We start from the raw sequence: 24,740 nt of genomic DNA, 5'->3' as shown, positions 1-24,740 counted from the left end.
TGTGAAATCAGAGGAATTTCTAAAGTATGGTTTCTGACAACTTGGCTGTGTAGTTTGTCCAGAGCTGCCCTGCCAAAAGTGGGGTTTTGCAGTAGCTTCGCTCAGAGCTCTCCTGGAAAAGTGATGCTGTATGGCTTTGCTTTTGGCATGTGTATTGTTTTCTGTCTGTCCTGAACTCGGCTCCACAGAAGAGCCAGGAATTACTGCCCAGGTCCTCATGATTGTCATTTCTTCCTTTGTTTTCATTGCCAGCTTCAAAGCGAGGTAGAGAAACCGCTGCTCAACTTCAGAGAGAACTTTAAGAAAGACATGAAGAAGTGTGACCACCATATTGCAGACTTACGCAAGCAGCTGGCCAGCCGCTACGCAGCGGTGGAAAAGGTGAGAGCAGAGGATAAACAGGAGACTTGGTGGGATGCTGCTGGTTTGGACAAAAAAACAGCTGCTCTGTAAAAGTTTCTGGTCAGCCACAAAGAACCACAAGGGTTTTTGCGGAGCACTTTCTGCTGTCGGTTGTGTTTCACTGGGCCCCAGATGTTGTTCGCTGCTTGGCTGAGATTGGGGAGACTGGGAGCTGCAGGCAGAGCTACACGTTGCTGCCGAACTGGCTTTTCATTTCGTCCTCCCCTTCCCAATTTGGGACAGTGTATTTGTGATACGCTTGATGAAAGTACTCCTTGCTCGTGTGCACCTGCAAGTCACATCTGTTGCCCTCCAAAGGTAAAAAACCTTTGCCTTAGAAGAGCAGCAGGCCAAAGGCTTGTCTGGCTTGGTGTCCTCTCGTGGTCATAGAAATCATAGAAACATTCACGTTGGAAAAGACCCTTGGGATCATCAAGTCCAACCTATAACCCTACTCTACAGAGTTCACTCCTAAACCATCTCCCCCAACACCACATCTAAAAACAGTCTTAAAACACCTCCAGGGAAGGTGACTCAACCACCTCCCTGGGCAGCCTGTTCCAGTGCCTGACTACTCTTTCTGTGAAGAATTTTTTTCCTAACATCCAACCTAAATCTACCATGTTGCAGCTTGTGGCCATTCCCTCTAGTTCTACTACCAATTACCTGTGAGCAGAGACCAGCACCAACCTCTCTACAATGTTCTTTCAGATAGTTGTAGAGAGCGATGGGGTCTCCCCTCAAAAGCAGATGGTCTCGGTCCAAAGCAGATGGCCGAGGAGGGCACCTCAAACCTGGCACAGCAGGTCACAAACCCTCTCCCAGTTCCCGTTCTCTCCACTTCACAGCAAACATCCTCACCCGAGAAACCCAGAGGCAGCCTGCTATCAGGGGCTGTTTTCACATGTGCACCCAGGGAGGGTAGCTCAGGTTGTAATTTAGGGAGAGTTATATATCCTAAAGGTGTTCTCCTAGCAGCAGCTGCCAGGAAGAGGGATGCCCACACCTCGACTGCCAGGACACTTGTGCCAAGTGGTGTCCCTGTGCAGTTTGTGCTTGGGTGTCAGCTGGAAAGGAGAGCCCAGGGGATTGTCTGGGCTTTCACTGAAGATCAGAGCGCACAAGAGAAGTTTGCCTGGGGACGGAATTGTTGCAGGATGCACAAGGTTATTAGCTTGTACGTAGGCGTTTTTCTGCAAAACAGTAAGTTCTTCACAGTCATATCAGCAAAGAAATGCAGTCCTTAGATACTGAAAAGAACAAATTAGAATAGCCTTGAGAAGAAGGAATAAAAAAAAACAAACGGAAAAGCCGTGTCTGCCGTGTGCCTGTTGGAGCACCCAGCTTCTCACCAGCCGCTTTCCTGCAGCTCCCTCTTGCGACCTGCCGAACCAAGCGTCTTTAAAACGGCAAATCGGAAAAAATTCAAGTAATGCCTCAAGAGCATTGTAACTTGCAGGCTCATGTGACTGTAGAAAACTGCAAGGTACTAACAAAATCTGCCCATGCAAATTCAGTTTTAAACATTGTAACTGGATATAGAACAAACGTCACCTATTTTATAGCAAGTCTGTGAAAAGCAAGTTATTTTTTATTTTATGTATTTAGGCAACCTCAGCAAATGAGGTGACGTATGTGGTAATGATGTTTATTTGTTAAGGTGCTTTATTAATTGCATGTATAAGTTCAGCAGTGATACTGATAAACCAGACTTTAAAAGCCTAAAGACATTTAAGGTAATTTAGATAATCAGTTGTAACCAGGTCTCAGGTTCTCAATTTCTACAGTATGAGCGGCTGTTGTCGTGAACCTGAATTAGTTTTTCTGAAATAAGTCTAAATGTTCCTGTCACTAGAGGTTTCTGATAAATGTGTATTGAATCTCAACTGGGACCCAGTTTTATGCAGAGTCCCTGGCCTCTTACTGACAAATACTTGCCTGAAGGAGTCATAGATGGCCGAAAGCAGCTGGCAGCTCTTTTCCTCTAAAACATGTGACTCTTCTTTAATTACTCCAAGGCCCGGAAAGCCTTGACAGAAAGGCAGAAGGATCTGGAAATGAAAACGCAGCAGCTGGAGGTGAAGCTCAGCAACAAGACAGAAGAGGAAATTAAGAAGGCACGGCGGAAGTCCACTCAGGCGGGTGAGTACCCGTGGCTGTCCGAGCACAGCCCCGGCGGGCCGGAGTAGGCGGGATGCCACTGCCCCTCCACCCAGCTGCTTCTTGGTTTTCAGTGTTGTAGCTACAGAGTCAAAGTGAACTGTGCTACAAATCTGTTTGGTATTAAATCCTCTGAAGAAACAAGCCCAGTTTTTCCAAGTTGGATGTCGCAAAAGGATGATTTTGGTAACTGGGGTGAGAAGAGTAAAAGGAGGGTGAATTGTCCTTTTGTTTTGTGAAGGCGCGCCAAGATAACTGAATGTTTGTGAAACTTTCAGACTTAGACTCCAAGAAGCTCAGCTGAGGATGTTTCTTCCTTAAATCATAGTTCCTTCCTTGGTTCTTTCCTAAATCACAGTCACTCACAATTATATGGGTGCCTATTGTGCTTCCTTCTCTTTTTTCTTGAAAGTGAACTTTTTGTCTTTTCTCCACTGCTACTCAGTGATTAAAATGATTTCTGTTTAAGGGATACTGAGGATGTAGTGTGTGCTATACTGTACTGAGGACACAGCTACATAATGGAACCTGTGCATGTTTCACACGGGCTCAAACCACTTCCACAGGATTGTCTTTGTTGAGATCTGCAAAGCAGATACGTGCAGCTCTGTTAGTACCTTTCCTGAAAATATGTTGTAACTAGGACTTCTGTGTTTAATCCTTCCAGAGGTCCGTTCCTTGGCGGAGTTGCCCTTCGTAGTTCTGAGGCTTTTAGAACTTCAGAACAGCTTGCCTGGGTCCTGAGGAAACAGAAGAGTCATTTGCAGTGTGACCATAGAATCATAGAATGGCCTAGGCTGGAAGGGACCTTAGAGATCATTTTAACGTCCCTGTTGCCAGGGATGCCACGTCTCGACTAGATCAGGCAACACATGGGGATGTGTATAGACAACCATTTGAGGAGAAACAAAATTCCGTGTTGGCAACAGGAGGCTCCACTAGAGATGCTCTTTACTTGTCTGCAAATTCACAGCCTCTCTGTGTTCTCTTGGGTCCTCAGAAACTGTAGTAGAGATGTATCCCAGAATCCCAGAGCAGGAGGGGTTGTAAGGGACCTCTGAAGATCATCTGGTCCAATCCCCCTGCCAGAGCAGGATCATCTAGAGTAGACCACAGGAACACATCCAGATGGGTTTTGAAGATCTCCAGAGAAGGAGACTGGGCAACCTATTCCAGTGCTCTGTCACCCTCCCGTTTTCCTGTTCATGACCACTGCCCCTTTTACTGTCACTGGACACCACTGAGAAGGTCTGGCCTCATCCTCCTGACACCCACCCTTTAGATATTTATAAGCATTGATGAGATCCTCCCTCAGTCCTGTCTTCTCCAGCCTAAAAAGACCCCCAAGTCCCTGAGCCTTTTTTCATAAGAGAAGTGTTCTAGCCCTTCATTATCTTAGTGGCCCTGTGCTAAACTCTACCCAGCAGTTCCCTGTCTCAGACTGGGGAGCCCAGAGCTGGACACAGCACTCCAGGTGAGGCCTCACCAACACAGAGCGGGAGGCTGACCTCTCTTGACCTCCTGGCCACACTCTTCTTGATGCACCCCAGGATGCCATTGGCCATTGTTGGCTCATGGTCAGCCTGTTGTCCACCAGGATTCCAGGTTCTTCTCCCCAGAGCTGCTCTCCAACAGGTCAGCCCCCAAACTGTGCTGGTACCTGGGGCTGGTCTTTCCCAGATGCAGCACTTCACACTTGCCCTTGCTGAATTTCATTTCATTAGGTTTCTCCCTGCCCAACTCTCCAGCTGGAGTCTTATCAGACTAGCCATCCCCCATCTGGGTGGATAAGCTTATTGCCAAGGTTTGACCGCCAAAATTCTGGTTTCTTTGTAGAGTTTGGCTGCCACCCCAAGTTCTATGTCCAGGAGAGCTGCAGATGCATTTGCTTCTTTGAAACTTGTTTAACGTGTGGAGTCCTGTTCCTAAAGCTTGATTCATCCTTGTTTGTGTATAGAGACCTTTTAGCACCTGAAAGAACAGGATGAATTTGAGCCTAGGACCTAGGCATCAAACCATTATGGACAGAGCCTCATTTAGAGAGAAAAGAGAATTTATGAGCTGGAAAGCAGTAATCTCCTAGACACGCCTTCCAGATTTTCCACCCACCTTTCCCTCTCTTTTGTAGTGGAGTCCTGCAACAACAACAAAAATTGGAATAATTGCAGGTCATGGTACTACTATCCTGAACATGGGGGCAAGCCAAAGCTCAACTGGAATTGTGCATCTTCAGGGCTGGAGAATGCATGAGCGTGCACCTGGATTGAGATTGCAAATAAGCATCCCTTGGATGGCTTGAGCCCGACACTTCGCTTCCATTTTAAACAGACTCATGTCAGAATGCAGTCTTACCTACAGAGTGCTAGCCTGCAGCTCAGTAACTCAGTGATTTCCCATTTTAAGTATTCTATTTTTCAGTAAAACTTTCTGTCTATGACCTTTTATTTTTTAACTGAAGTAATGCGTTTTCAGAGTTCTGGGCATTTTGTAAAATACTGCTTAATGTTCATATTTGTAAAATCTTGGCTTTCCCTCTTACTCTTTCTCACCCCAATAACCTGATCTTTTACCACACATCAAGTGCATGCATTTTGTTGAAATTTTGTTGCACATAACAAATACTACATAACAGACCTACCTTCAGCTCCACCAGGACTGGACTTCAAACTCTCTAGGTCTGTCTGCAAAACCTGAACTGCAATTTCCCTCTCAGCTCCGTAACACTGGCTAGAGAGTACTGATGTATTGCTGTCTTGAACTATTTCAGGAGATGACCTGATGCGCTGTGTGGATCTTTACAATCAAGCCCAGTCCAAGTGGTTTGAGGAAATGGTGACCACCACTCTGGTACGTATCTCTCTGTAGCATCTTACATCTTTCGTTGTTCATAGCTCGCTACAGGGCAAAGCAGTGGGAAGAATTTGGGTGATCAGTCTCCCATTGTATTTTCTGTTCTCAGTTGTGAGAAAAACTGCGATCATTAGGGGAAGAAAGAAGTGATTTCTTCTTTGCAGAAGGTGTTCAACCAGTTTAGGGCTGCTAGGAGCATAGTGCTGGGATTGTCCCGGAAGGATGAAGTGATGCACAAGGAAGACATGGAAAAACACGATACAAAGTTGAGAGAGGCAAGGACTGGAGACTTTTATGTTTTCTCACGTACCTTCCTCCCTGAAGTTTCTGGTGCAGATACGAAGCAGGTTCTGCGCGTGGCGTGCTCACTAGCACACTGCGTTCTGGTCCTGCATGTCCGTGCCCTGTGTAAGGGAGCCTGAGTTCGAAGTGGCCGTTGTTTCCAGAGGGGCAGTGCGTCAGCCCACAACAGCAATAGGAGCCCAGGCTAAAGTCCTGTCCACAGTATAAGCTCCTTTGCTCTTTTCCCTCCCCAGGCAGACAGTCAGCCTCTTGAGATTTTTTTGGGCTATATTGGAGAATCTTTTCCAAAAGATATTTGACAAATTGCAGATAGCCCAGGGAAGGCAATGTAGCAGCCTGCCTGCATGTATATTCTCGGTTGCCCTCCACCGTAGTGCCCAGTAGGTGGACACCAGAAATGCCCTCTGAAGGCAGATTTTTTTAAGATTTGGCCTTGCTGTTGTGCCTGTGAGTACAGAGCTTTCTAGTGATACAGCAAAGTCCGAGGTGGACACCAGAAATGCCCTCTGAAGGCAGGGTTTTTTAAGATTTGATGCCTGTGAGTACAGAGCTTTCTAGTGATGCAGCAAAGCCCATTACAGTATATGTCCTCAAGGGCACATTTCCATAGCATGCTGCTTCTGCTGCTGCTGCTCAGATGGACAAGGAGGGCCTAAAGGGGGATTTTGGGGTGTATCGTCAGAATCCAGGAGAAGAGGGAGGTAGAAGAAATCAGGAGGAAAGCTTTTCAATAAAGTATTGCTGGGGTCTGCTTACTGTCAGCTGAGCAAGGTGGAGGCTTGTTCCAGCTCATCATCTGGTGAACAGATGAAATAGCTCTTAGAGATGTCTGGTTAGACTGAGGGCAGCCAGGCCCTCAGAGCCGTGCAACCCAACAGAGTCTCCTACTTCCCCGGGAAATCACTGTACCTTCTGGAGCTAGCCAGAAAGCATGCAGAGCTGCTTGTGGGAAACAGATTGCCTCTTGCTTGCAGCATCCCTGATGACAGCAGCTCTCTCTCTGCCCCTGTTTTCTCAGTTTTGGAAAGGTTTTGACCTTCTTTTCTGTCCTGAGGCTCAGGCTGAAGTGACTTTTCTTGCTTGCTGTTTCTGATTCTCTGCAAATCAGAGGGATGTGCCACCATGGAGTTCAGCTCCAAAGCGTGGCCCTGGGGTGGTATCGCACTGACTGGCAACCTTTTGGGTGTTGTACTTTCTCTGGGCCTTCAAGCTCAGCTTCCAAGAAAAACATGGACTTGTTTTTCTTAATTTCCAGGAGCTTGAGCGGCTAGAAGTTGAAAGGGTCGAGATGATTCGGCAGCATCTTTGCCAGTATACGCAGCTGCGGCATGAGACAGACATGTTCAACCAAAGTGTAAGTCTGCTTTTTGTTCAGTCCCTTTGGTTTTTACTGCAGGTCAGCTGAGCAGAGCAGTTGCTATCCTGATCTGACTGACCTGGATCAAAAGGAGATGTGAGAAGTGTATTCAGTCAGCTCATGAGTTTGCAGCAGGACTGTCCTGCTCCTCCCAGACTCGCTGACTCTAGTTGCATTCCATACTGCTGGATCTAAGCTTTTCATTTGGGGAAACACAATAAATTGGATTACAATTGGCCAGCATGAACCATTATTAGCTCTCCCAGCATGATGCACTACTCTGGGTCATCAAGAAAGATGGTAAACAGTTTCACTGTTGGGGGAAGGAGTACATGTTTTCTCTTCTGGCTAGTTTTCAAGTATTAAAATACAAGGCATGTATGCCCACCTCAGTACGTGGTTGTATTTGGTGTAAGGCACAGATTGCAGGACAGGATTCAGAGACCAACTGGCCAATGCCCGTCTCTGCTTGACCCAGAAGATGAATGTGAAACCTCTTCTCTGCTTCCCCTTATGAGGCTTCACATTCAGATCTGGCTGTTGTCCACTGAGTTTTGTATACATGTGGTTCTCACAACGTTGCAAATGCAATGCTGGCATGCCCAGAGCTGTTCTACGCTGTGGAGCAGTGACTGTCTCTGCCTGAAATGCGCCCTTGACATTTGGATTTTTGTTTTGTTTGTTTTAGACAGTAGAGCTCGTGGATCAGTTGCTTCGGAAAGTGGATCCTGCCAAAGACAGGGAACTGTGGGTGAAAGAACACAAAACTGGAGATATCCGGCCTGTGGACATGGAAATATAGACTGCTCTATAGTTGTATGTGATGAGTCCGCTGAATTAACCAGGCTAATGTTTGTTTTTTAAGGGTCAGAAGAGCATAGGGAAAAGGTTGTTCCGCTACCAGACACCTTGTAATTTACGCCTGTACAGGCTATCTTTGTTACATTTAGTCATTGAAATGGTCCTCATTGTGCTAAGCCTGAAGCACCAGACATTCCAGGGTGAAGAAACCAGATGTGTGCTTCCCACCAGAGGTTCCCAATTGCACGCAGCTTCCAGAAGAAACGTGCTTTCTGGTACAGAGAGCGCTCTGTTCTTCAGTGACTTTGTGCTACATCCCTTGCATGACTATCTTTATACAGTACGTTAGAACAACCACGCAGCGAGCCTCTGGCCAGCAAGTAGGTAACTGTGTGAACATGATGCAGGAGGCAGGGAAGTCCTGATCATGAATCCCAGGTCTGTCACTGACTGCTTTAATGGTTATAGGCAAGGCAATTAACTTTTCTGGCTCCCCCGTCTATGACACACGTATATCTCACAGCGATGTTGTGCGATTACATTTATTTCATATAACACAGTTTCCCACCGTGACAGTGAAGTGATGGCCCTTCTCCCCAAATCCATGGAGAAGACTCCTGCTCTTCCTGTTTTATACTCCCTCTCAGGGATACATAAACCCGTTATCATCATGATTTCTGTTCTAGGCCAATCAGTAAGGTTGAAAGTGTTACCATCAATGTTATTTATCAGGAAAGACTTGGTTGTGCTATACCTACCTCATTCGCTGTCTGAGCGCCCTCAATGACAGAAAGAGGTCATATACCAAGGAATAAATGAGGTGTTCAAAACTTTTCCTGCTTATGCAAGATGTTTTATCACAGAATCTTCTTAAAGACAGTCCTCTAACATTTTATTTGCGGTCCAGGTTTAAATTGCCCTTTGTTGGTTCCTTCAGGTGAATATCACAGCTTTTAGGTATCTTTAATTACTAAGCTTGTCTAACTAAATTATGGGGTTTATATTTTCAGAGCCTGATTTTCAAAGGTGCCATGAATCTGGGATGCTAGATTGCATTAAATGTGGATGTAGGTGCCCAGCACTTCGGCACCATTGGATTCTTAACCTCATTTTTTTCCACAAACTCCCAAACGTTCCACACTGCTCTTGGCACATAGTGTTCCGTGATTTGGAGACTGGTTTTGAAGAGATATTTATTTCCTTCTTCGACTGTTGTTTCTGACTCATTATTCAGTGTCGCTGTTAATGTATTTTTCAGCATTTAATGCAATGCCAAGATTCTTAAGATTCTTGCTTTAGATCCAGCAGAAACCTTGATTCTCACCACTGTGGCCTTTACTCAGTGTTTACTGTGTTGTTATCTGCAGTTTCCCAAACTGTACTATTTCATTGGATCTACAGTTATGCTCCACTTCATCTCATTGTTACTGTTCTTTTTTTCCCAGCACCAAAATCACATCTTTCTAGTGTTCTACTGCTATTCTAGGCTTTTGTTCACCAGTCTTTTTTTCCCAGCACCAAAATCACATCTTTTTAGTGTTCTACTGCTATTCTAGGCTTTTGTTTACCATTCTCGAAGTGCTGTGATTAGATCATTGAGAATTAATATTTCCCTTTACGAATACAAACTGAGACACAGAGAAGTCTTATCTGAAGCACGTTTTTAGTATTGCTGTGGTGGTGACTTTTCTGGTTTGTTAATTCAGACTGAGTTCTGCTGCATTTTCCTATCGTTCCCTTTTTCTCAACCATCTCTTTACCAGTATAGATTCATTCCTGTCTTGCAAATGCCTCCACACCCCACTTCTCTTCCACGTCATGAACTTTTATAAACCTTTGCACATGGGCAGGTGCAACACCGTGGCCGCTGCATGCTCAGGACCACACCCTCTGTACTTTCTGAATTTGCAACTACTCTTTTCTTCTCAATGGTGGAAGCGTCCAGCACACTGTTCTGTGAGCCTCTCCTAAGATCCTGCAGAGCTCGGTGCAATACAAAGGAGTCGCGGTTTGCCTGCGCTCGGTTCGAGCCCACACGCTTCCCTCCGCTCCTCTGCTGCTGCTCGAGCAGGGATGCTTCGTGATGGTCCCTCTGATTCGCTCTCTGTCCTGTTCATTTTTTTTGGCACACCAATGAGTACTTTTCCTATCTGTACCATGCACTTTAGAGACAGGCACTTTTTCTTTTTTTTGACCCGCAGGTGCAGGGCAAGCTTTCAAAACTTCAAGTGGCCAAAAATAACTGGGGTACTTAAGAGCTGCATCTCAGGTCAACCCCTATATTCTAAGCTGTATTGTAAATTAAAATGAGCAATCTTGGTGATGCCTCACTGCATTCTTGTTTTGATTGCGAAACCAAGCTTGTTGTGCACTTTATACAGTATTCTCCTTAATAAATATCTGAAATAATTACACTTTATTTTTCTTCTTTCTTTAAAGATGTTTGTTATTTTATCTATCTTGGACTGGAAATACTGTCCATTAGCACAGGTTTATCTGAGGACTGAAATGTATTTTGGTTGCTCTGCTAAGGTGTATTTTAAGCTGCTCTCCATTCTCAGTTGTATTTTCTGGTAATTTTTTTCCCCCTTTTGTTTTATGTCCAGACAGTTTTCCTGCTTCTAGTTTTCGGTCCATTTGAAAGGTTGCAGGAATGTGTGAGCTGCACAGAGCAATAATTCTCTTGATGGAGTCCCCGTCTCTTTTTTCCACTTCAATAATCTGAGGAGAGCACTTGCACCTGGCTCTTAATCCTTACAAGGCCCAGCAGATTCTGGTGTGGTGCTGCTTTACAACAAGGCTTTCATCTGGAACCGGCTGGACATGCTGGAGAAGCTTTGCTGTTGCTTGTAGACAGTTTCCAGCTTATTTCCTGCAAAAGATGATATTTGCTCGTGATACGACACTGCAAACAGTGGGAGCACTCACTCCCCTGGACAGCGCGATACTTTCCAAGCCAGGGAGTGCTGCAACCCCTGTGCTTCTGGCGTCTTTGAAGAAGGTAGTGACATGTGTCAAGCGTGGACACCTGCCCTGGTGCTCATTCCTAACAAGATAACTTTGGGAGTTTCAGCCTTGCTTTATTCATCTTCCACTGGATTGCAAAAATGCAGTTGGACCCAGTCTTTTCTCCTGCCATAGCTCGTCCTAAGCAGCGTCTTATCCAGAGCAAGGTCAAGCTTTGTGTAACGTTCAGAGAGCTGGCGTGTGAAACGCGTGGTGGCGTTGCAAGGTAACTGGTGAATAGGAGCAGCAAAGTAAGTCTCTTGCCTGCATCAGTACTGAGCTTAAGGGTCATCTTGTTCCGTCTGGCAGGTGGGCCACACGCTTGATGCAAGTTTCTACTGTTGTAGTCACTACAGGTATCGCGCTTTTTTTTTTTTGGAGTGACAAGGCTGTCTGACATCTTCATACGGATCTGTGGTCACAGAGCAGGAGGGGAGCTTTCCGTTAGCGCTGTTTGCTTTCCCCTGAAGGGGTACAGCTGCTGGGGATTTGCCTCTGGTTCTTAACTGGCAGCTCTGCTTGCCTGAGGCTCTTCTGAAGCCTCGTTTCAGGAATCCAGCCGCTCTGCAGGGCTCTTCCCTTGCCTGTCTTGCACTGTCAAGCCTCAGGCTCCCTGGCATTCTTAGCTTCAGGCAGAGCCTTTTGGCCCTTGTCTGAGCCCAAGGGCTTCATGAATTCCTACAGCTCTGAGCTGTTGGGTGTCCTGACTCAGAGCCGGTGTGGGGCTTACCAACTGTCACCTCGGCTATGGTACAGAATAAGAACATTTTATTCATCATCCATGCCAGCCCGCCCATGTCTTCAGAGCCATCTTCTGGCAAGTCTTGTTGCAAGTCTTTCTCTAAAGTATTCTTTCAGCTTATTTCCTAACAGCACTCATTCTGGATCCAGACTGATTGCGGTGGGAGTTATGAGCTGAAAGAGATTAGTCCTTTACCACATGGGCCAAGTGCACTCTTCTTCCATCACTGGCCACGTCCCAGTTGTTTTCATAGAGCAACACTCGAAAAGGCCTAGTTCTCAGATTTCCAATCTGCTCCAGATCTAACTCATGTCTATAACTCGTACTTCACCACTTCTCTGTACTGAACATCCTGCGAAAGACTTCAGTCATTCCCTCACCGGAATGTTATTTCGTTATTTGGGATCTTTAGAGATTGCTTTAGTTTTCCTTAGAAATGTTAAAAAATCCTAACAGCAGTGAAGGTCCTGTGGAAGTCCCTGTTATGTTTTCTAGAATCCTTTTCCCCTCACTGCAGCCCTGCCCGAGCCGCTGTGGGGCAGCTGCGCTCCCGCTCGTGTTGCAGCCAGGATGAACGCTGAGATCGCTCTCCCTTTCCCGCTGAGAGGCAGCAGGCAAACCTCTGCTCTGCTTCTCTTTACCCTTCAGGCAGCTGCGCAGTGTCGTTGCACAATTAGTTGCTTTTTTTTTTGTTTAACTGCCAGCCCCGTGCTGTGAAGTCAGTATGTGTAGCTGTTGGTGACAGGGAACTACACTCAGATCACCTCTTGTTTGGTTGGTTGTTGTGGTTTTTTTTCTAACAGGAATTTTCTGTAAAGCATTCACAAGACACTTACCTGTTGAGTAGCAGTCATAATTTCTCAGACCTTCTTAGAATCTCTTTAAATTTGTCCCCAGTTTTAACGTCTTTATTTAAATATTGGCTGCAAGTCAGACTCTTTATGTAGAAAGGTGCCCTCGTCTTTTCACCTGCTCTTTGGCAGTGCTTTACAAGCAGCGTGCAGGTGATAAGAGACTTTGAAAATCAGGCTAACAAATGGAAATGGACAAATCTCTTTTTTCCCTAGTCGTTGAGTAGATGTGTAGGATAAGCATTAAGAAATGAGAACCTCAAATACTTTGTGTATAAGACGTAGCTGCTATATGGGCAGTTCCCAGCAGCTCCACAAATGAGACCCTGTGTCAGGCTGTGGCAGGAGTGCAGCTCTAGGACACAGGCCTACAGCTCATCTTCTGATGCAGCTGTAAAAACTTGAGTCCAAAATTAAGTGAAAAAGTAGCTCTGCCCATTTATTTCTTCAGTCACACGCAGGGAGAAGAAGAGCACTACTCACCCAGGTGGGTCCTTCACTATCAAGCACCTTAAGAAATCCAGACCAGCACCTTGAAGGTCCCCCTGGAATGAGTAGATGTGACTTCTTGCTGTGATCGATTGATTGTTTCCTTCTGAACGGAAAATGTATTTGCTATTTCACTTTTGCACTGGTGCAGCCTGCTGTTCCCGAGATGGCATTCAGTTTGGTGTCCTGGGGCAGTCCTGGTCACCCTTAAGTTTCTGCTTTGCGAGAATCAGGTCTTCAGCATCAGAAAGGCAGTTTTCAAAATAGCGAGCTCTCCTTATCGCAGGCCTTTCTGACAAGGCTGTAGGCTTTTTGCTATCCAGCGTGTCTTGCAGTAGGAGGATGAGGCTGCAGAGGCTGCTGCGCGTTGCTGCGAATGGTTCGTGCTGTGTGGGCGCTCTCTGTGCTCACACCCTGGTCAGGAGCAGCTGCCGGGTGCCCTTTGCTCAGTTCTGCAGAAGAGCCTGCTCCTCACACTGAACTTAACCAGGTGGGCAATAGTCACAGGCGAATTCAAATTAGAAATAGACGCATAGGGCAGGAAAACATTTAGCTGCCTCTGTGGCGTTTGAGCTTCTCAACATGCTTGTCTCCCTGACAGCTCCAGGAACAGGCTCATCACTCTCCGAATTCTGCTCAGCACATGAAAGTCTGTGAGAGAACGGCCCCGTGTACGTATTGCTTGTTACGGGGCTCTCAACTAGCACCTGGTTGTGCCGGACCGGTCTGTGGCCACGCAGAATGATGCTTTGGCATCTGGCGGTGCTAAGAAGTCCCTTGTCCTTGCACCGAATGGACTGGGAGTCAGGCAGGGACGTGTGGAGCCCGGCCTGCGGGTGTTCCCCCGGAGCTGGGAGCACAGTCTTTCTGCCGCGTAATGGTGATCAGGTCTTTCCTGTCGCAAATCCTTGTCTTCTTCTGAGAAGCACTAACGCATAAAATGATATTCGTTGCTTTGTCTTATTCATAGAAATGTGCATCTTTCAGTCAGTTCTTGGTTTTTTGCTCTTCGTTGTTCCTGTAGCCAACCCTCCATCACTGAGATCTTTCATTTCGAATTTTCATAGAACATCTCATTTGCTTTAACGTGCTGACCAAACTTCACGCTTTTGGATATTTTCTGAGAGTGGTGAGAGCATGTTTTTTGGAGGGGTGATTTGGGGTTTTGTTTTGGATTTTTCATATCAGCCACCAGGTTTGGAAGCGCAATGACTCCTTTTTGTGCTTGTCGCGGTTTATTTTTCCTTCCTGCACATTTTTTCTGAAGGGACCAACATACAGCACAACTTGACAAATTTCTAATCCCACACATTCCTCAAGGCAAAAACCTTTTGTGCCTAATGATGCATCTGGTTTTAAGAATTGTACATGGATAAAATCTTTCATAGACCGAGAAAAAATAAGACTTAGATTAGCCACGTAATAATTACGGAAAAAAAGTATAAATTTGAAATACTCAGATTTAATTCCCACAACTTACATTAAGTTGAACTAGTTCAGGTGCATTGTAAGAGACAAACTCAGTGGATATTGAGAACAAAAGCTTTTCAGCTGCTGTATTCAGGTTCAGTGAGTGGACAAGACTATTGAATATATGCAGTCTTTCAGGGCAACTGATTTAACTGAGTAATGGCTTGTATCACAACCCTCCTAAAATTCTGCTAGTAGTTCCCCTTGAAGTGCCTCTTGAAATTATATCTGCTACAAGCATAAATACATCAATTCACCCCAAAAATTTGCAAAACTCAGGAGCAGCCAGCATGCACAGATCTGCGCAGGATTCTCCTCCTTCCTTGCTCCGCACTGTGCACTCCTTTCGGGCATCCACACCTCCAGCAGACCTACCTTTGTCTCACTGGTCCTTTACTGGCCAGCACAGTGATCCTAAATTCTCTGTGATGAAAACGAAGTAGGAGATGTCAGACCTGAAAGCGACTGTGTGGAAGGAGCGTTGCTCACCTGACCTTCGGACACATCTTTAGTGTAGGGGTCTCAGCAGAGTAAGTGGGGAATTCTGTGTAAAAATAGTGGAGTAAGCAGCATTTGAGGCCTAGGTAGGCCTTTTCTGTGTAAAATAAATTAAAAAAAAAAATTGTTACTCTTCTTTAAAGCTGAGAAGAAATTTTCTGGTGCTGGAGGTCTGAAGTAGAATAGCGATTTCGGGGATCTCGCATCTGCGTGACATGACAATCTGAGTCATTTGCATTTGGGAACGCTTGACCTGAAATCCCTTGTTCCTTTGGAGTGTTTTGATGTGATGGCTGAGATTTTCAGAAGAGCCGAAAGAATTTGGGTGTCCGTTTACTGCTCCTTACTCCAGCAGATCAAAAACACTCTTTAGGGACAGCAACCTCTACCCATTACGAAAGAAGCAGATACTAGCATTGGGCAAATATTTTCTTCTCCTCCTTGGATGGTTTATTTTCTTTCGGCGGCCCAAGGCAGTGCGAAAAATCCGCCAAATGGTTTTGCAGACGCTCTAACAGCAGGGATTCACAGGTGGGCCAGCTCACCAGTCATACACTAAACCAGAGTTTTCTACTAAAAACAAGTGGCTTATTTGGTCCTTTTTGTGTAACTTTTGCTAAATACTTCTAAATTTCTAGGAAAGTTGTCTTTTGCCAGTACTAATGACTTATTTTTAAAGATGTTTAACCAAAATTTTATAACTTGCCGAAAATTTTGGCTGAATAGACCCCTTAAATAGTTTATGTATCATGCAGCCTGTGTCTGGGTAACTAGTAAATTTTGGATCGTTGTGCAAATTATAGGATGGCTTTTGTTGCGTAAGGATACATGAAGGAATCACTGAGCTTAAGAGTGCAGAAGAGATTTAAGGGGCAGATCTTCAGCTTGGGTAAACTGGCAGAGTTCGGTGGAAGGTACCTTATGTCAGCTGTGGATCTTGTCCTTCAGTGTTTGAAGGCATTTCCTATACATAATTTTTCTGTCTTACTGTAAAACAATTTCATATGGTTAAACTGTATTTTCCTATATTGTTCTGCAAGTTTATATGCACCACAGTGCTCATCTCATCTCCTGTAAAATAAACTGTACAGAGACACATTGAGCATGGAATTGTCTTTACCTGGTTGCTTTTTCTTCTACCAAAGCCACACACCTTTGGAATGCAGTATCATCAAGGGATGTTTGGGGTGCCGTGTGCGCATGTAATGTTTTGTTGATGCCACCTTAATGCAGCTTGAATTTGAAATCACATCACACGGGTGTAATCTACTTGTACTTTTTTCAGATCTTTGCATGGCACTCAGATGAGTAGAGCTCCTAAAGGTTCGTTTTTATTAGGAAATCAGTTTAAGAAACACTTGTAGTTAAGTGGTTTTGTTTCTTAAACAAGCATGCAAGCTGGCTGTGGTCAGTCTGAAGGCAGCTGCCGTGAAACAGGTGTGTTTGAACGATCTGTAAGTCTTCTACACCCAGCCAGTCCTTGACCTGCAAGTTCCACAAGGATCTTGAAGCTTAGCCAAAGAGAGAACACTGTTGTAAAACGTTGTTGTTAATAAATTGTTCTACTTTGAGTATTCGAGTTAACGTGCGTGCTGGCAGGGTTTCTGACAAAGTAAAAATCAGCCTTGTCAAAATCCTGGTTAATCCAACAACCGTCTTCAGAAGCGACCAGTATGGGATAATGCTGTGGAAGCAGAGCTCAAAGCAAGCAGGTGTTGCGGTTCTGCAGAACACGAGTCCACCTTCCCCGCATGGTGTGACTCAGGGACCTTGGAGGTAACAGCATTATCCACACATACGCCTCAGTGGAGTTTTCTTCTAAGAATTTGTCTGGTTTAGAACTCAAAATTTAGTTTCTGCAGCCACCTGCAGAACGGCATCCTGCAGCTCTGGTTAGTACGCTGCTGGGGTAAGTAGTTGCAGAGGTTTGTACACTCTTCTCAGAAAAGGAGAAGAAAGGTAAGGCACTGAAAAAGTTTCGGGTGGAAGCTCAGTTTTCACAGCAGAGTCTTTGCACCTTGCCCAAAGTAACCTAAATCTGTTTAAAAATCTCAGAATGCTGTTTCAGGTGTTGGTGCGTGGTATAGACCAGCTTGGGGAGTGCTTAATGCTCCACGTGCTTTGGTGCGTTTAACTGCAATTTACCAACAAAAAGCATTTTCAGGTGTAGAGGACTGGGATACAGCCTTGAAACCCAGGACGGGGTGTTACTGTACAAGCCATGACACGGGGTGGTGTCATGCCAGCACTCAGAAAAACATAATGGCAAAAGGACCAGGGTGGATGTAGCAGGGTGGGAGCCTCACAGTCTGCAACTCTTAAATGTAAAGGGCAGGAGACTTTACTCCATTCTGCACAAGAATACCTGTGCTGGACTTCTGCAACCAAAATAATTAAAAAATCAGCTTGGGTTCCACTCTGCAATTAAGCCTCTGACCTCCTCACCTTCCTCAGAAGTGGAAAGAAAGCCACAAAGGGGATTTTATTTCAGACTGCTTTTGGGACTAGGAAGTCGACATGCTTTGTGCTTCAAGCTGTTGTCTCATACTTTAGAAATTCTTGTTAATTATAAATAAAATTATGTTGATACAGTCTGCATCCTCTACTGTTTCCCTAATCAGCTATATGATCCTGAAACCTCCAGATAAATATAGGTTTCCCATATAGTGAACCGGGAAGCTCTGTTCTGGTTACGGATAAGAATACTTGTCTGTAACAAGCAAGGTGCCTGACAAAAGCGTAGTTAAAAGACCAGTCATTGAGGCAAACAGAGAAACAACAATCTAATTAGCAGTATGTAATTTGTAATTAATAATTAGTAGTGTGATTAAATCTAGTTAACACAATATAAATATCTGCTAAAAATAGCACTGAAAATGAATCTGAAAGTTCTCCTGAACACAGGGTAAACTGCTCGCAGGTGTTGATTTCTACAATATACGTCAGGCATAGCTTTTCCATGCATTTCTGCAATTTGCTGCCTGAGGACAAAATCCTAGGATTGTTTGCCAGTGCCCTTTTTGCCCTCCTGCAGCTCAAAGTCATTTCTGCATTTCATTGTGCAGTTTTTGGAATGCACGTTTCAATCTTGTACGCCAGATGTCAGCGTGCCTCCCTTTTTGCCTTTGAGTGCTTCCGCCTAGGATGTCTTTAGAGAACTGCAGCTGTGGCAGATGAAAATTTCAAGCTGTGTCACTGGGACTGGTGACGGGCCATGTGCAGGCACAGACCCAACAGCATGGAAATCTGTCACATCGGCCACAAATGTGAAAGCTGCCTGCATTTTAAAATCTGGCTTTATTGCTGTAATGGACTCATTCTTGCTCATGGTCAGTCTACAGTGCCTCACGGTATCCTAATTTGGAACAGTACAAGGAGAAAGGAGATGACAGGCCGTGTCCTGTGGTGTGCCCTGTGACATATTTCTAGTTGCTTCATTTTCTTTGTATATGACCTTGGTGTATGGTCGGCAGAGGACAACCCCACATCTGTAGCCACGTTGCCTCAGGCATTGCCTTTGATGGGATTTCAGGGAAAAGCCTTGCACTTAAAGCATTCTCCTAGGGCAGAGCAGTGGTGGTGCAGCACAAGACACGTTGTTCAAGGAGTGGGGCAAGTCTTGCAGCTGCAAAGAAGCGATGCTGAACCTTTAGACCAGAGGAGCTGGAAGCACCAGAGCACCCAGCACCTCCCCCTGCCAGGTGGATGTCAGGGTGCCAAGTTTGGAAAGGGACCATGTAATCCTCTACTTTTCCCTGATGTCACCCTGGCAGAGTTGCTTCTTTTGTCATCTGACATTTCACATGTAACCACCACAAGCGGTCAGGCTTCCTGATGAAAAAATGGGCTGAGCGATGGTGTCAGGAAGCAGCAAGAAGCAGGGTTACCCCATGAGGTTGGAGCAAAGTAGGAGCTGAGTGATCACAGCCCAGGCTGACCCCTCACTGACCACAGACACAGGTCTGAAAAGCATGGAAAAAGCAGGGTGCCGGCAATGGGGTGCATCAACATCCTAAGAGGGCATAAACCAGGTTCATCCATGGAATTTTGTCAGAGCAATAGATGAGGCAGACACGGGACTGGGAGATGAGTCTACAACAGAAGGTCTGAAGTCCATCCAAGAGGCAACGCTGGAGATTGCTGCACGGACAATGTGCCTCAGACACCTACAACGTTGCTCAGGCCTGAACTTAAATGGTGCTCCTGGAACCATGGGCTGAGGGTGTGGGTGGAAGCCCCAGGGTCAGGCTGGTGAGGGCAGTTGAGCCCTGCTGGTGCACTTTGGGGCCAGACAGCCAGTGATCTGTTGGACCTGTCTGCATCTGTGTTCGTCCCTGTACAAACACAAGAAGGGACAATTCTGTTTCGCAGGGCTTAGGATGGCCAGAGAGCCAGGCTGCAGAATGTCAGATATTCAGGATAATTTGCGCTGTTCATGGAAGGATTCGCATAAGACCATTGAAAGGAGCCTTTGTAACCACTGGTGTGAGTCAAGCAGAGAAGTTAATCTACAGGCTGAATGGGCTGAAAGTGGTTTTGCACCCTCACAAGTCGCTGTGCCATACGCCCCTCACATGGCCCTTAGTAGCAAAGCTACGTGCAAAGTTGGAGCAGTTGGTTTAACTCAGTTCTTGTAATCTTTCCTGGTTTGCCACACAGGTGCCATTTCTCTCACATGGCTTCGTTAAATGCAATGGCAATTTCTGAACTGATGGTCAAAAAAAAGGCTGGCCCAAGGACTGCTGTTTTCATTCAACCTTACATTGAACTTTTTATTTAAATTAACCTCACACATGAGTGAGATTTCAGCAGTCTAGATCTTCTATCTGTACTCAAGCCACAAAAATACCAATGTCACATTTCTTGCTCAAAGAATCTTGCTTGTATAAATTACTGGTTTGGTCCTTATACAAATAAAAAAAAAAATGTACAAATATGCACTAGTGAAGTATTTATTGTAGGGACAAACAGTCTAGCCTCACTGGTTAATGCAGCATGTTCTGTTTGCACTGTTTTTTTCACAAGTCCCTGAAAGTAGTGGATGAGAACATCTAGCTCCAATTTTATTTTGACTTCCTGGTTTATAAAGCAGAAAACCAAACACTCAGTCTCCTGGAGCTACAGCATAAGTTGCAGTCTTTTTATTTACAGAGTTATGATTTTTTTTTTTCTGGTAGACTTAGCAAATGCTTAAAGACTATCATTTATTTCTGCTTGTTTGCTCAAGGAGACTAGGACTCTCTTTTTATATCAGCTGCTTAGATGTCTTTAAGCTGACTTCTCCAGCACGGTGACAATCATGGTTCTCCGCTCACAGGTCCGGGCTTCAGGAGTTCTTCTCACTACCCTTTCACCTTCTGGCAAGTCCATCTAAAAGGGAGACAGGTTGCTGGATGACACTGTGGTTAATGTGGAAAAGTGGGAACAAAGTCAGGACACCCTTTTTAACACTGCTCACAACTCTCAGGAATCTTTTATGTTGGGTCACACGATTGTGAAAACGCCTGCAAATGTGTTAGTTATGCTCAAGAGTGTGGTAGTGGCCTGGTTGCTGTGGTGCTGACATATATTGAAGTGTGTAGTCAATGCCTCCTCTGCCCTTTGTTCCTTTTTACTTTCCCTCACTCTATTGCCAAAACAAATTCATTTCTTACCTCTCAAGTCTATGAAAAGTAAAAATTTGAGTTCACAGAATCACAGAATGGTGACAGTCACAAAATGTCAGGGGTTGGAAGGGACCTCTAGAGATAATCTAGTACAACCCCCTGCCAGAGCAGGGTCACCCAGGGCAGCCACACAGGAACACGTCCAGGTGAGTTTGAAAGTCTCCAGAGCAGGAGACTCCACACCCTCACTGGGCAGCCTGGGCCAGGGCTCCAGCACCCGCACAGGGGAAAAGTTTTATCCTGAAAGGACATTTCCTACAAAGTTGGGGCATGTACACAGCCTGCCTAACACCCTGGCACCCTATCCAAATAATAAGCCAATATAACAATGGCAGATGGGAATGCTGGGATAGGTAGAAAAGTGACAAGTGCTGTGGGAGACCCAAAGATGGTGTCAGCTGGTGAAGTGAGGACACCACAAGTTCCTAAATGCATCTTCTGCCATCAGACTGTTGTGAAAGCGCCAGTGGAGAGGCTTTGACTGTTGCATTGGGGACTGCCAGCTAGATGGATGCTGGTTGCCAGAGAGATATTAGAGGAGTGGACCAAGAGACAACAGGTTGCAAAACGCGGATGTAGTCAAGTGGAAGCAGTTTACCGTGCAGATGAAGAAGCCTGAGGTTAGGGGATTATGCCCAGAAAGTTGTAGCCTACAGCCTAATAAAGAGATATGTTGTGGTTTGGCATTTCTCATCCTGCTGCTGTCCCACTTGTCTTCAAGTTCCACTTTCATCTAAATGTGAGGAAGAACTTCTTTACTCTTAAGGTAACAGATCCCTGGGACAGGCTGCCCAGGAGGTTTGTGGAGTCTCGGGCTTCAGAGACTTTCAAACCCCGCCTGGACGTGTTCCTGCGTGATGCGCTCTGGGCAGTCCTGCCTAAGCAGGAGCCTTGGACTAGATTATCTCTAGAAGTCCCTTCCGACTCCAAACATTCTGTGATTCTGTGACCACTCACAAAGATCAAGACTGCTGATCAAAGATCAATGTCCGCTGTTAGGACTTCCCTTCCTTCAGTTCTGGCATCAGGCCCAGGTGTGTGGGACATCCAACTAGACCTGGAGGAGCAACATAACCCGTTTCATCTCCGGTACTTGAGGCTGAAGGTGCAGGGACACCATTACTGTGCTTAGGTGGGTTAGTAGCTGATAGACCTCCCTGCCCAGCCTCAGTATCCTCAAGGGAAGATGGCTGTAGTTTAAGAACAAGTTCTATAGGATACTTTGTTTATCTATTTTATTAAAGTCTTATTTTCTCTCTTAGAAAAAAGGGGGAAAAAAGTAGTTGCTATATTAATTCATGTTTGCATTGGAACAAAATAGCATTAGCAGTGGAGTGTCTCAAGACATCCGACTTTCCCAAACCTGTCGTTTTCATTCAGGGAGGTGACACGTGGGTGACTCTTTGCCCCTTCCCTTTTGTTTGGTGCCTTGGGAAGTGTGCACATCAAACATGACAGAACTGGCACATCTCTCCTAATCTGCCTGATTCATTCCATATTTTTAAAATACAGATCAGTATTATCAATTCCAAGGCATAACTGACAGAGAGGTCTCCGGCGTGGAGTGTTTGTGCTGTACTCTTTGAGCCTTTGAGGCACAGATCCTGCTATGTGGAAGCAATATATTTAAACAAAGAATGTAAGTACACATTAATAATTAACATATAGTTGACATCTCGGGCCATAGAAGGAGCCATTGTGTCTGGAAGGTTGTGCTTTATGTGTAGCAAAACATAGAAATTTATAGGAAGTCTCACAGCAGGTTATTAAGATTGCATAAATCTTATTCGTACAAATCAGATCAGTTGTTCCACTACATCTAGTGAGAAAGCTCTGTTGAACTACAAAAGTTCTTCTGGGCTTGAAATTAGGTTTTTTTTTCTAATTTTTTTGATGGAAAGCAAAGTCCTTGGCAAAGACAACTTCAAAGCTGTGAGTCACGTTTTAGTGGGGGTTGTCCCTGATACCCTGAGCATGAATATCCCCCCTTGTCTTCTTGGTCTGATTCGTCTGAATCAGCAGAGACCGAGCTCGCCAGGGCTGGACGAGGGTGGGACTTGACGTGGAGAGAGCAGAAACGTTTAGCTCACACAAGTCATACGGCAAAGGCAGCGAAAATCTGGCGGGGGTAAAGGCGGGCAACTGATTAATATGGAGAAAAATCCTGTTACCAGGTCTACACAAGCACCTGACATTAAACTTATCTGGGAGGATACTTTGACTCTTTTTGCTGACTCTGCTAACATGCCTGAGTTGTTGAGTGCGTTGTGGTCTTTGAGACTGTTGAATATTTTCTTTGGAACTGATGAGCTATTGATATTTCTATAAAGACACGTGGCGTGTGGGGTCATCCAGATTTAACAACCTCCGTCCTTCAGCGACGTTACAAATAATGCTGTATTTTCATGGTGAATCTTGCTGATTTATCTACTTACAAGCACGTTTTCTGAAGGAATCCATGCGATGACTGTTTTTATTGGGCCTCCAAGGTCTGCTTATATATATAAAAATAAAAAGTTAATTTCTATAAACTGAAGGAGGTAAAAGGACCATACAGAAATATAGAAGGGAAAATGCATCTAGCAGAGACTGCTGCTGAGAGAACCGAAAACTGGTTTCTTGACCATCTGAAATACTTTAAAATGGAATTAAAAAGTAAACTATTATCCCGAGATATAAGGAAACCTTACAATTTTCTCAATTTTAGCATCCAGTTAAAACAGATTCTAAACCACTTCAAGCTTTTTAACATTAAAAAGAAATCAGTCCTTTTGAAACTGGGAAAAACGCTGTCGACAGATCTATGGTCTGGTGCTTGTGATGGGTTGTGAAGAAATCCACTACAGCAAAATGCTACGTAAGCAGGGTGCACATTCTGGTAAAAGGCCTTTTAAAACTGCAGAGAAATTTTAATATGGATCCAATATTTACATTTTATTAATATTTTACAAAAATATACAACCTTGTATTGATTAAAAAGGCTCCATCCTTAACACTGATACGACAGCGAAAGAAATGGGTTTTGAAAGTACCAGAGATCCCTGACCTAGCGCTAGTCAATGAATGTATCTGTTCTGTGCAAGAAAGGATATGTTTTATTACATTTGCATGCATTTAGGTTAAAATAGAGTGCTTGCCAGTAAAGTGCAGGAAAAATTCAAAACAAATGCTGTGTAGCTAGCTGCAGGCTAGATAGTTACACAAGTGTGCCTGCGTGTGTGTTTATACTGTTGATAAATATTGCTCCCTAATCTTTCTGTTGCCGTTTCTTTTTCCCTCTCGGTGTTCCAACTGGCTCACATCTGTAAGTCTGGAAACTGGCTCATAGAATTTTAATGGATTTAATTGAATTTTCTAGGTCTCTGGATGAGATGTGTGTGACAGTTAAAATTTCATCGCGGTCCTTGTTAAATGTTGGAAGAAGGATTTCACAATATTCTTTGGTGCTGCTGCAATCCTGTGTCGTTATTCGTTTTGGGTGCCTGGGGAGGAAGCAGCACGTACAAATGATCCGGTTTGTCCTTTGGGCCACCGGTAGGGCAAGGTGGCAGGTGCCTCAGAATGAGTGCCTTTTGTCAGAAAACAGCGAATACAGAAACAAGCAAACAAAAAAATCGTATCAAAACATTCCATTTGAGCACTTTCAAAAGAAAACATTTTTCTTTTCAGAATAACATTTCCGGCACTAAACTTCAAGTGCAGGTGCTCAAAAATGTAAGCGAAAGCTTGTTTCTTTCCAAGTTTGGCTTGATTTTTTTTTTTTTAATTTTATTTTGGCTTGGTTTTTTGTTTTTATTTTAATAAATACAAATTCTTCCATTTTGCTTAAAAAAACAAAAGAAAGTGCCTGCTTTGGCCTGAAACTGGTTGTGGTTTTTTTTTTTGAGATGGAGGATGATTTCAGTGTGCAGAGAGACGTGTCTCTCTTTTTATGAAACACACCTAAGAAAGAGAAAACCAAAGGCCTTCTCTGTTAGAGCAGTCCCACATGAATGAAGTTGGGGGGACACACGAGTGTCCAGACTCTACTTATTTCCCAAGGACATCTCTTTCTGCATCAGTTCCCTTCCAGCCTGGTAACCCAAAGCAATTTCTGATCCAGCAAACCTTCTGTCACACAGGTTTAGCAACATCCAAATCAACTT

At 44.8% G+C, this 24,740-nt stretch overlaps 1 protein-coding gene across 1 annotated transcript; it reads left to right on the top strand.

Moving 5' to 3' along the window:
- Positions 1-252: 252 nt before the first annotated feature.
- GAS7 (growth arrest-specific 7) lies at positions 253-8,703 on the top strand (the record flags this gene model as incomplete). The annotated part of the gene is made up of 5 exons (XM_009865665.1): positions 253-381; positions 2,421-2,544; positions 5,330-5,409; positions 6,971-7,069; positions 7,761-8,703. Coding segments are annotated over 5 exons (546 nt in total), but the record flags the coding sequence as incomplete, so codon positions are not given.
- Positions 8,704-24,740: the final 16,037 nt, after the last annotated feature.

The sequence above is a fragment of the Apaloderma vittatum genome, unplaced genomic scaffold, assembly GCF_000703405.1.
Source record: "Apaloderma vittatum isolate BGI_N311 unplaced genomic scaffold, ASM70340v1 scaffold393, whole genome shotgun sequence".
NCBI classification, from domain to species: domain Eukaryota; kingdom Metazoa; phylum Chordata; class Aves; order Trogoniformes; family Trogonidae; genus Apaloderma; species Apaloderma vittatum.
Note: the sequence above shows the minus strand (reverse complement) of the source record. Positions and strands in the feature narration are given on the sequence as shown.